The sequence below is a fragment of the Monopterus albus genome, unplaced genomic scaffold (assembly GCF_001952655.1).
Source record: "Monopterus albus unplaced genomic scaffold, M_albus_1.0 scaffold283.1, whole genome shotgun sequence".
NCBI lineage: Eukaryota > Metazoa > Chordata > Actinopteri > Synbranchiformes > Synbranchidae > Monopterus > Monopterus albus.
In genome coordinates, this window is record NW_018128163.1 from 247,347 (window position 1) to 260,182 (window position 12,836).

The window sequence follows — 12,836 nt, forward strand, 5'->3', positions numbered from 1 at the left end:
GAGTGCAGCGCTCGGTGACTCACAACCTGACCAGATTGCCAAACGGAGCCCACAGCTGTTCACACTTTGATAAGAGGTCTCATTTAACAGGCTGTCGGTGAGAGCAGCTGGCGGCTCTTTACTGTCAGGATGAAAAGGCTGATGTGGGACCTGAGGCCAGAGTTGGCTGCAGACACACAGCAGCTCCCAGTGCAGGGACGCCACGGACTCGCACACAAACACACACCTGTCAGCATGTCGGATATCATACATGTTCTGATGCAACAGAGGAGCTGATTTCCTCATGATGGTTGCTACAAGGAGGCAAACAAAGAAAAGCCAACAAATTCAACATCAGACCACAAGCAGACAAGAAATTGGTCTGAGCAAATATGGAATTTACAGGTATGAGTGCATTTTATTTACTGACATGAACTCCGCTGAGCTTCGGCAGTTTCAGTTTCAGAATTAGTTTTGAATGTGTTGGATTTCACTGAAAATCCAACTAGCAGCAATAAAAGAACAGTTGTTGTGTACAGTAACTTGCAAGGACAATGTCAGTCATAATCATAATAGATGCTTGTCCTTGTCTTTTATGTTAGAACTTGTGTTTCAAGCTTGGTTGTTCTTATATCAATAAGATTTTCTAAGTTGTTACTGAGATTTTAATAGTGGTTCTGAACAACCTAATGCATGAAATTTGAATTACCAGGATTATAAAGCAGTTTGATCAACACTGATGTGTACAGAAACACTTCGCGTCAGATAAAGTGTGTTTGTTTCAGTGAAGCTGCACTGGTCTTTGACCTCCCTGGCCTCTTGAGGCTCGATACTCGTTTCTAAAAATCTTGGCAACTCAAGTTTTCCTGTTCTGTTGGCAGTTAGTTTTGCTTATTTTAAGTAATATTTCCCCAGTTTTATTCCTTTTTCTTGTTTTTGAGTTTTTGTAGTGAACCTATGACTGCACACTATAACGGTAACATTATCACAGACACACTGTACAAGACATGCACAAGCAAACAATACTGATGACCTGAGGGTGGAAAGTGGACACTCAGCTCCTCAGATCGAAGCAGGTTTACATGCAGTAACCGCTGCTGTTTTAATCGTGGAACTTCAGGCCAGTGTATAACAACTGTTTAGCCTCCTAACGTTTGTCTGACAAGAATGTTCCCACACAAACCTGTTCACACACCAGTTTCCACTTTACAAAAGCTGAATGTTTTTGCATCAGTGTTTGTTTCAGCCTCTCTCTGTCTGTTGTGGCTCATTAGTATGAGACCTGCCACTCTCTCTCTCTCTCCTCTCATGAGACTAACCCTTTGAAGATCTGCCACTGTTTTCATCATCATTATCCTCCTCTGCCTCGCTCTCGAATAGACTGAAAGCCTGCCATCAACTTTCTCTCCACGGAGGACTTTTAATCTGAGTGCCCGCCATCATCTTCATCAATAATCTCCCTTCCTCTGTTGAAGATTGACACTTTGAAGGTTTGGCTTTGTTTAAATCAGCATTTGCCTCTTTCTGTTCCTTCCATCACCCTCCAAACGTCGTGTATATCCCTGTGAATCATTTCCTGTCCAGTAACAGTCTGAGACCAACGTCAAACCTCCCATGCCTACGGTAAACAGGTACAGTGGGTTCCCAGCTGTACTCCGCAGAACTGGTCAGAAAGCATCAAAACATTTATGGAAAGCTCTCGAACCAGCATCATCTATTCCTCCTCCACTGATCCGTGGACTTAGTATGTTCCAAACTAAAGCTGTTTTGTGCAAAAAACACCACCTATGCTACTGAGTGAGGAGTGTGACATAAGTACCGGTGCTACAGCAGATTACTGGTAGATATGAATGATTAAACACAGTATTTATTTTTTTGTCCCTGGACTTTGGACCATTGGAATAAACTGAAACTGTTGTGAATCCAAGCTGACAACAGCTGCCGCCCCTCTCGAGGGAACAAATTAAAAACCTTTCATGGCCAACCTCCAAGTTTCAGTGCAACTACGAAGCTGTTAACACTGATGCAGAGGTAGATTATTTGGACCAGTTGCATCTGTAATTGAGGGAGTGGCTTAAATTACAATTATAACGCTGATAAAATCCATTTGATTTTCCACACAACTCGGTGAGAAGTGTGCCAGCATGTCCAGATCCAGAGTAAGACGCTTCATAAAAATGTATGTTCATTGATTCTGTGAAAACCAAACATTTATTCCTGATACTGAGCCAATTAAAGGAAAAAGCAACAGCCTGATAGCTTAAAATAAACAAACTGAAGGAAAAGTGCCACCTACATTGTTTGAGTGACAGGATCTCAGCAGAAATACCAAAGTACAAAAGATATAAAGCTGTTTAAAATCTGGAACTTCACTTGTTTCAATCCAAGTGAAAACAATCAAAAGTTATGAATCTGATTCCCATGAAAACAGACCAAAAACCAAGCCTCACCATCTCCTCCGCCCGGTCTCCCCTGGCGCTGATGTAGTTCAGCCGATAATGTCGGACGTTCCTGGTGTCGACCGGCTGCCAGGACACCCGCAGGCTGAAGGTGGTTTCCTCATCAATCCTGATATTCCTCACACCATAATGAGGAGCTGGAGGATCCGAAAGACGGGGAAAATCACAATGCAGGTCACTGAGTTAAATATCTGTCAGTTCACTGAAGTACAAAGCTGACACAGTCAGATGTTTTTCAGCTTCTGTCAGAAAAACCGATCATAGCAAAACGCCCTCCCTTTGGCGTTTCATTTACTCAGGTTTACAAATTCATATCCCAGAACCTTAGTGATGGATGATTCACCGTGGGCACATTTACAGCACCATCAGTGAAATAGCACCAGAAACTGTGTGACCAGACATTTATAAAATCTTGAACCCTGATTTTTCCTTTGGTAATTTCAAAGCTATAGAAGGTTGTTATACTGTTTTCTGTACAGATGACAGTCACCTGTGTAATTACTATTACTACTATTACACTTGATAAAAATCATTTCACATTATTGTAGGGCTGTAACCACTAACTAATTACTTTCATTATAAAAGGTCAGAGCATGGTGACAATCTCCATCATAACTTCCCAGAGACTGAGGTGGCATCATTAGACTTTTTTGTTTGTCCCTCTCAGTCCAAAACCCAAACAAACTGTGCAAATCCTCCGATTTCAGTCTGGAACTACAAAGTGATCGGCTTGACACACTCAATAAAAGACTAAAAATACTGAGACTCTTCTCGTCCATCATCGACACGGATGAATGCAGCACACTGCATGTAGCGTGATCCAGATACTGGGGAACGTAAACACCCACAGACAGTTAAAGAGCATCAGTCAAACCAGTCAGTCAGAGGCAGAGCAGGACAAAATGATGGACGGAGGAGGATGAGGTTGAACGTGAGGAAGAGGTGGAGGAAGACAGGAGAAGAAAACATGACGGTGGCAGTGGAATGTTTACCTGATGTGGTAGTGGTTGTCGTGGCAACAGTGGTTGTCCTTTCGACTGAAAATCACATATAAAACATTTGATTGATAAAACGATTCACAGAGGTTTAATAGAGCTGAAATCATCATCATGTTTGTTTCAGTGTGGAAAATAATGTCACAGACAGGCAGCGGGCAAATCAGCCAAAGCACCATACAGTGATTACTGCAAAGCTATTAGGAACACTTCCATCCACGGGAAAACTGGAACTCAGCTGTGGGGAGGTCTGATTTACCCGTGGACTCCACGAGCACCACCTCGTCGCTCTCGACCTCGTTTCCATAGATGGCGGCCAGGACGACCTCGTACTCCGAGGAGGGGCTGAGTCCTCCTATTACGTAGGTGTTATCATTTCCATTCACCAAAGCCTGAAAGAGAGGGAAACACAGTGTTGTGCTGGACAGATGTTCAGCTGGTACAGACCAATACAATGTCAGGGAAGCAGAAAATCAGATGAATACAGATGAAGTAAACTCAACTGAATTTTATTTCCAACATTTTTCTACATCACAGCAAGAAGCATCTGATTTTAGTATTATTGTAACTAGTGTTTGCGCCTTTCTTTTCATTGTTACATGACTGTACAAAGTCACAGCAAGTAGATCAAAACACAGACGCTGCCCAGCAGATAAATGAAAAGCCAACAGGCGACGTGACAACACGTTTATTATGTCTGAGATAAATCTCCCAGAGAGAGACGCGTTAGTTGATAGTTATTCTTTCACAGCCACCTCTGCTTCGTTTTATAACTTAACCAAATCATGTGAGATAAAACTGTGGCTCTGTTTTAATCAACAATAAGAAAAAAGACAAAAGACAGCGACAGCAAACAACAACATGTTATAAGGACCTCGGTTTCTGCATGTACCATTTGACATGTAGGCATGAAATAAGTGTTGTAACTAAATCAAATATCAGGCACATGGAGTCACAGAGGAGACGGTGTGCTAATAGAAAACAGTGGAGTGTGCTCTTCAAGTGAAGGAGGGCAAGTATCTGAGGAGCTTGTTCATAAGTGAGGCAACTGCTCCAGACGGTGTAGAGAAAGCTGAGGGAGAAGTGTCACCGCCTCCACTTCAAAACTCTCTTTAGGTCACAAGGTCTTTGGTAGTGAACTGAAGAGAGCGATAGCTAATACGAGCAGTTTATTAGGCTGGGTGTATTATTCTTTTGAGCTTGTTAAATGCTGTTAACAGGGAAGAGCCTGGTTTTTAAACCTCCAGTTAATGCAAGTTTGAAAGACAAATAACACAAAATCATGATATTCTCAGAAAAAATTTACCTGGAATTTAATAAATTTAATAGCAACTTTGTGAAGAGATCTAAAAGGCATGAACACACACACACACACACACACACCTCCTTGCTGTCTCTTCCATCAGTGGGTGTCCAGGTGAGTCGGTACAGCACCACGTCGGAGGCTGGGTGCTTCCATGACACCCTGAATCTGTCTGTGGAGATGTCACTGCTCCTCAGATCCAGCGGCTCTGGGACGGTCTCTACACACAAATACACATGGTAACAGAAATGAATGTTGCTTAATCCACCACAACGACCTACTGCCTGAATACTAGCAATGCTGCTATCACTTCCTACTTGTGGTGAAGGTGTCAGTCAAGGCCTCAGCTTGTCCCTCGTCATAGACAGCAACCACACCGACTGTGTACTCGGTCAGCGAGGTCAGGTTCCTCAGCAGCCAGGTAGTCACATGGCCAGCATCCACCTGAAGACACAGCGACAACCAACCGTGACATAGGTGAGTGAGCTTTTTAACTTTTCTCTTAGTAACTTCTTCTGTTCTTTATGCCACAGTTAGCAGCCTAGACTCTGTTCAGGCTGTGAGGTCGTTCGAAGTGCACAAAAACCCCGCCCTCATGCACCAGCTGAGCAACATGGCAATAAAGAGGTGGCTACGTGTTTTGGTACCAAGTGTAAGCATGTAAATCACTGAGTTTAACAATAAAGTTAGCTAGCTCTGTGTTTTCAGCAGCTCAGTGTGTGACTCTCATTGTGCAGGTACCGTCGGATCACATTGGCCGTGAACCGTGGCAGACCTGCCTACACCACAGCTTCACTACAGCAGGTCACACCTTGAGAATGTCGAACTATCTCGCAAATTGTGACACTAATTGTGTTAAATAACTGCTGCCCAGGTGTTGTTGTCAGCCTCAGCGAGCCAGGTGCCAGTTTAAACACTGACACTGAAAAGCTGGACCAAGATTTGTTTCTGGCCACTGATGAGAGCACTGAGGGTATATACTAGACTACACCCTGTCCTCAATCAGCCAATGTGCGTTATGTCCACTGAGTTGTGTAACCAGTGCTCCCAGTGGCTGAGGCCAGCAGGACGCCCTCACCTCATTGGTCTGGACTCCGTTGGTCTTGACGTACATGACGCGGTAGCCTTTGACCATCCTGGAGCCAGAGTCCCATGTGAGCCTGGCGGAGCTGTGGTCCACGTCTGAGAAGCGCAGGTTCCGTGCAGGGGTCAATAGTACTGAGGCAGAAAAGCAAACGTTACACACATGGCACATGTGTGTGACCCACAGATCCTGGAAGGTGACAATATAAACTGGCCAGAGGAGGCATATTTAGCTGCCGTTCGGTTTGTAATCAGGAATCACACTGCACAAGGCATGTGCAGGGATGTGGTGCACCCTGGGCCGTGCGTTCAGCGGGCAGGGACACTACTCCCGGACCAGCAATGCACCACGCTGGACACCTCACAATTCCATAGAAAGTCTGCTGTCATTCATCTGATGATTAGCAGTAGAAACACAACAACAAGCTGCGACTGAGCTGCTGCCATCGGGGGTCAGAGGTGAGTGATTCTGGAAGAGCAAAACTTTTTTACAGCCACACACTCCCGGGCTTTTGAGCCGAGGTTATTGGACTCCGCTATTTTAATTATAAAGCACATCAGCAGCACATCACATCACTCACCCACCCCGAGGTTCTGCCTCAGTTCCCTCTCTCTTTTTCATTTTCTCTCAGCCCTGCTCCCCCAGAGGTAGTACAAAAAAAACCTCTTACCCTCAAGTTTTTTTTTTATCCAGGGAATCTGATTTACTCTCAGAGGCCCAGAAACTTTTCTGCTTAGAATTACTGATCTGTTTTCTTTTTCCAAAAAAAAACAACTCCTGATTGTACCCTCCATTGCTTCACCTCAATTATACTGGGGGTCAGAGTAAAGACAAAGCAGCGGGGAGAGAGGGAGAGGAAGGGAAGGAGAGAGCGCTTCTGTTTTTACTGCTGGCCGTGCCAGAGTCAGCATAGGAATGAGGAGGCTGGGAAATTAAAAAGTTTAGAGATAGGTAAGTCTGCAAAGTTTCCAAATTTAAGAGTTCATATAAAAATATCCACTACAATAAACGACCCCTCATACAGATGTCAGAGGACACTGCAGATCAGCACAAGCAGCTTCGCCCAGGAGATTTAAAAACTAAATATAAGATTCTGTCTCTTTACGAACTAATTTTTAAACTCTCCCACAGGTTCGACGCTGTCTTCACTCCTGGCTGTTTCTTCAGGTAGGAAACATACCAAGCCAGACAGACCTGCGTGTCTGCGTGGGCATCGCCTTCTTGTGCCAGAAAAATTCTTCTGCTCCCAGCTACAGAAAATCAACTTCCAAAAACCACCTAATATGAATATGAACATCCAACTAACTGATGATGAAGTGTAAAGAATTTGGTTAGAATAGTTAAAAAACAAACTATATCTCTAACTATAGCTGCGTTTTGCTGCTTCTGATCTGCTTTTAACTTAACTAGTGCAAAACCCAGCGCTTGCTTGCAGACATCAGAGCTAATAAGATGTTTGATTTTGCAAAAGCAGCCTTTATCTTGTTGCTGTGTTTTTTTCCCAAGCTGCTTCAATTTGCAGCTGCGATGGCCTCATTTCACTGCACTGCATTAAAGCTCATTGTGTCCTAACGGTAAAGAAAACAACAATAGAATAATTGGGTGAAATGAGAAATAAGGAGCTTCTGAAGACAGAGATGATTTAAATGACCCAAAAGCACATTAAATACATTTCCCCAAGTCCAGATGCATAATGTGCTGCTGCAGCAAAACAAGAAACAGGGCAAACCTGATGATTAGTGCAGGACAGAATGCCACAAATATGAACTCTAATTAATTACATGTTTAATAAATACAAATGAAAAGAAGAAAAACATGAATCACCCCATATTTTCTCCAGGCACAATCACTGCATGACAGAGACTAACCACCAGAAACAAAAACAGATCTGACAGTCAGATGCTTTTTTTTTGAATGAATGAATGAAAGAGCGAATGAGAAACGAACATGACGACTGACTGAATGTGTGCACAGATATGGGGGCCTGAAGCTCCGTCTGCATGGATGAGCAAACAGTATTGTAACAGAAAAAATAAACTAGACGAGATCTCAGTCCCTGCCAAAAAAACAACCACCGCCTCCTTCCAACAGCTGCCAGCGCCTTTAGCTGGCCTGCATTTAGTCTCACACACCATAAAGACATGAACATGTCCTGACTAAAAGCCGCAGGCCACAAACCATAAAGGAGACCTCATAAACCATTAATTAGTGAGTGTGGTGGGGGATTGGGGAAGGTGCAGGGGCCAGGTCCTCTTGTCAAGGCTTCTAAACTCTTTAAGAATGAAAGAGAGGTGCAAAGAGTAGCTGTATGAGCGGAGGCTGGAGCAGGCGCCACACAGCGACTTGCCACTGCTGGTTGCCAGAAAACATGCCAGGACGTGACCTGAACATGCTACAGCTGTCCTGAAGAAACTGCACCACTATAACAAAACACTCTGCAAATAATAGGTCACTGAAACTGAGATCAACTTGAAGCTTGAAGAGGGTTAATCAGAGTAATCAGCTGCTGCAGCGTTTGGAGTGATCCCTCCTCGCTGCTCCTTCACTCATCCCCACGACACCACACAGCTTTAGAAACTTCACCGTACAACTTCTAAAAACAAGTGCTCATCATACATAAATATCCACATCTTTTGGAAGGTGCATGTGGCGCTCCTGTACCACAAAGCTAGGTTTCCATAGCCTGGACAATGTCCATGTTGTCAGCACACTGTTATCTGACATGATCTGTCATCTTCTACAGCAGATTTAAGGGATGTGGAGATTGTGGTTAACGATCAAAATCTGAAGTCTATCCACATATCTCAGAGCCCCAAAATCTGGATTAGATTCAAGACTGGTGCCAACAGAGCTCTCCTAGGAGCTGCTCACCACTGTGGTTCACACTGCGACACAGTTGCTTCACTTCCTGCTGCCACACCAATAAACAGAGGGAGTGATTAGAGGGCAGATCTGAGGGCGGAATTTTGAGTTTTAGAGAATGAGCAAATGATTTTCTGCAGATGGATGAAGCAGTTAATTGACTGATGATTTCAGTGCCATGTGCGAGGGACTCACATGTGGTCTGCTGGCTGGTCATGGGGTCACTGGCCTCCTCTCCGTACATGGCGTAAACTGTCACTGTGTACTCAGTGGCCGGAGTCAGTCCCTCTAGCTCCACCTCGTTCACTGAGTCTGACACCTTCACCTGCACGCACACACACACACACACACACACAAGCACAGAGCATGAAGGTATGCGCCTTCAGCTGAAAGAGGATGCCGACCTCCTTATTTTTCTCACCACCTTCTTATCTAGTCCATTTCTCTCATTCATCTGTCCGTTTATCTGTCGTATCATCTGCCTCTCTGCATATCTACTCTTCTGTCATCCCTCCATAAGCCCACGGTCCTGTCCAGACAAGCAGAGGATCAAGGTGTGATTACCTGAGAACATGTTTGAATACAGCTGTGCCTTTTTTCTCCTGCTCTCAGCAGGTGGGACTTAGCAGGCTCCTCCAAACTATGTGCCTCATGTCGTGAACTGCTACATGCAGCATCACAGTCTGATCCCAGAGCAGCAGTTTGTTCCTCAGGATGACTACAGCTGCTCACACCCAGCAGCCACAAACTTCACCCGCTTTCAAATTCTGCAATTTAAAAAAAAGGCGCTCACAAATGTTTGTCCACCAGCTGTTCTTGTTTGATGTTCTACCAGAATAGGAACCAGACTTCATAGCTGATGCAAAATGTTAGACTTGGCTCCAGGCGCTGACTCAAAGTAAACTGCTAACATAAAGCCAGTCATGTCCTGCCGTTCCTCTGTCTCTGACTGAGCCAAAACTGAATTTTTGCTAAGGTCATCAGCGGGTTCCTTTTCATTTGAATATATTTAGACCTATTTTATCCCCCAGTGTCACTTTCCTGTACCATACCCTGGATGTTTCCACAGCAAATGTACATTGATGTTTTAGGTTTCCCATCAGTAAAGCAGCCTGATGCAGAGTTAGGATGCATGTTGGTTTGTCGCATACTGACATGTAGAAACAGAAACACAGTGAAAGTTGGGCTGCTGAACTGAGCTGATCCTGGCTTCCCTGTAAAACCTGAACCCTCATCACTTTTGAGTTTTTGTTGGCAGGGCAACAGTCAGTTTTGGGGACACGGTCTTCAAAGCCATTTCAGATGTAAACTCTTCCTCTTGCTGTTCTGTGAGTTTTGCTCTCAGCCCATGTGGATGAAAGCAGTTTACCATGTCAAACTGGTCTGGGTTGGATTCTTGCTTTGGCCCAAACAAGCTCCCCACATGGTCTGTATGAGCCAGCCAAGCTGGGGCTCGGACAGCGGCGCCTCAGAGCCAGCCTCATGCTCGCCGCAGGAAAGCATCCACCTCAATCCAGAAATGGTTTATATGGCTTTCTGCCTGGAGGGAAACATGGCGGCTGGCATAATGAGGTCTAATGGGAAAGCGAGGGATCCAGACGGCTGGCTGTAGCCTTCATACCTCTCCCCCTCCTCCTCCCTAACTGTCAAAAATCTTGGTTTAGCAGTTGGTTTTGATGTTTTCTTATCTGTCTCAGTGTTTGGTTTTCAGTAAGGATATGTCTAATATTCAGTTTTTCTTCTCTAGCTGAGGACAAATCTCTATGTTCTGCCCTCTGGTTCATCATCTATCGATTTTTTCAATCTATAGAACTCTGAATGTGGCGGACTTGTTTCTCCCTGATTGCTGGAGCACCACAGTGAACGAGGCAGCTCAGGGTTCATCGTGTTGTTTACTGTGCTGTGTTGAGAAGCTGCAGCTGTGACTAAACTGTTTTCTGCTGCTGATTTAAAATTTGGTCATGAACACCAGAAGAAAATGTGTCATTTCACCGTGTGTCTTCTCCTCTGTCCTCTGTCTCTGCCATACCGAGCATTATAGAGAGCATAGAGGATGTTCTCCACAAGCAGAATGGAGGGAAAACAGAAGGAACACCAATAAGAAGCACACAGTAAAAGCCCATTTTTACTTTAAAGCAACTCAGTTACAGATACAAAGGCATCAGGTCAGTGTTAATAAGCTGAATTAGCCGTCTGTGTCACATAGTTGCCATCTGTAAACAGACCATTTCAAAACAACTCCAGGTGTCGCTCCTCTGACGTTCAAAGACAAAACTCCAAAAAAAGTCAAAGGTGTTTGCAAGGTCAAGCTCTGCAATTAAGAAAACAGACTCAGACTAGTTACTGCCTCAAAACTGAGAAAACGTGTGAGATTTGCAACATGCAAACCAACTCTGTTCTGTGTGAGTTTCATCAGCTCAAACACTCCTTTACCCAAAACCCCAGCACTGTTGGAGGGGCTTGTTAAGGATCTCTTTATTGAACAGGTCAGCTGGAAGCACACTAATGGTGCTTTAACGTTGCCACTTGCCTGCAGATATCTGTTAAACGATAAATATCACCACTCTTCTTCCTTGACTTCGGTTGTTTTTGAACCCAGCGTTGCAGACTGTCTTTTTTAAAGCAGGATTAAATCAAATGCTGTGGACATACGACCGAGTCTGGAGCTGGAGCATATTGATATGGACACATTCAGGAAATACCACCTGAAATCTTGTAGCTCTGCCTCTCTGACACACACACACACACACACACACTCCTCACCTCCTTCTCGTCTGCAGGATCACCCTCGGTCAGCGGGGCGTAGAGGATCATGTACCCAGAAGCCCCAGCGGCGGTCTCCCATCGCACCCTCATGGTGCTGTGAGTGATATCAAACAGCTCCAGGTCGTGGACGGTGGGCAGGGCCACTGTAGGACATAAACACAGGACGGGGTTGAGGAGCTCATGCACAAAAAGACCAGATGCACGACTTCTCTCAAGCAAACGCTGATATGAAAAGACGACCCATTCATTAACTGACTAGTCATTAACTGTACAATTCATCAATTTCATGTTTATCACTTTTATTTTTACGGTAACGTCGACTTTCCAAGTTTGAATTTGAACACAAAGCTGACAACCTGCTTTAGAATTTGAGACTTTCAGCTTAAATAGGTTCAAATAATTTCTAAATGTCAGGGAAAGGTCTGGCTAGTATTTGGGATTTATTAAACCCCGTGCCTTTCAGTCACTCAGTTCTGTCTCTGATCTCACAGCAGAAGAAAGACGTGCAATTACATGTTAGTCCTGTACCTTTGGTCTTAATCAAGCTGTAACCCTCTGTGGGCTCTTAATCTTGTCATAATTTAAAATATTAAATACTGGTCCAAGACATCTTCAAAAACCAGTATCAGTCAGCTCCGTTCCCTGCGGTCATATATTTTCTCCCAGACAGTCCAGTGTAACCAGCACTGGCAGATTAGTCACAGCCAAACCCCATTAACATTGGCACAAGGTCAACTTGCAACTTAGCATTCAACCTCTACAGAGGGGGAGGCATTCCCCGTCATTAATCAGCTTGCGTCAGGCACCACGAGGCCAGAGAATCCTGCCAGGCTCTGGTTCAGTGTTTCAGACGTCAGGCAGCGCAGCTGGAATTAGAGCTCGCTGCAGGGGACCTGTCAGAGGTGGAGGACCAGGGCTCAGCGATCCTATTGCTCAAATTCATAGAGTCTTCTGCTGTAGATGTAATAAACCAGGCACGCATGTCTACAGACATGAAGCTTTTCCTTTCAACCCTTTCACTTCTTTATTACCTAAAGAAATGAGTGAATAAAGAATCTGCATTTTCACTTCAGTTTGTGTCATCGGTTATTCCACTGTACAAATCTGGTGATAAGCACAACTTCACAAATTATAGACCGGTTTCTCTGTTGTCACAATTTTCAAAAATCCCGGAAAAACTCTTTAATAACAGATTAGATACATTTATTGATAAACATAAAATCCTCTCTGATTGTCAGTATGGTTTTAGGTCGAACCAGTCGACATCTTTGGCCATTACCGACCTGATGGAGGACATTACAAGTGCTATGGATGAGAAGAAATACACGATAGGAATATTTATTGACCTAAAAAAGGCATTTGACACAATCAATCATGAATTATTAATG

The 12,836-nt window shown here is 44.3% G+C and overlaps 1 protein-coding gene across 1 annotated transcript in view; it reads right to left on the reverse strand.

Moving 5' to 3' along the window:
* LOC109973197 (collagen alpha-1(XIV) chain-like) overlaps positions 1-12,836 on the reverse strand; it is a 121,368-nt gene that overhangs the window by 57,902 nt on the left and 50,630 nt on the right. Inside the window, exons 12-19 of the mRNA XM_020622603.1 lie at positions 11,446-11,591; positions 8,878-9,007; positions 5,815-5,954; positions 5,054-5,180; positions 4,817-4,956; positions 3,693-3,825; positions 3,431-3,475; positions 2,430-2,575 (exon numbers count right to left, since the gene is read on the reverse strand). Of these exons, the coding sequence (XP_020478259.1) occupies positions 2,430-2,575; positions 3,431-3,475; positions 3,693-3,825; positions 4,817-4,956; positions 5,054-5,180; positions 5,815-5,954; positions 8,878-9,007; positions 11,446-11,591 (1,007 nt within the window). The remainder of the gene's footprint in view (positions 1-2,429; positions 2,576-3,430; positions 3,476-3,692; positions 3,826-4,816; positions 4,957-5,053; positions 5,181-5,814; positions 5,955-8,877; positions 9,008-11,445; positions 11,592-12,836) is intronic.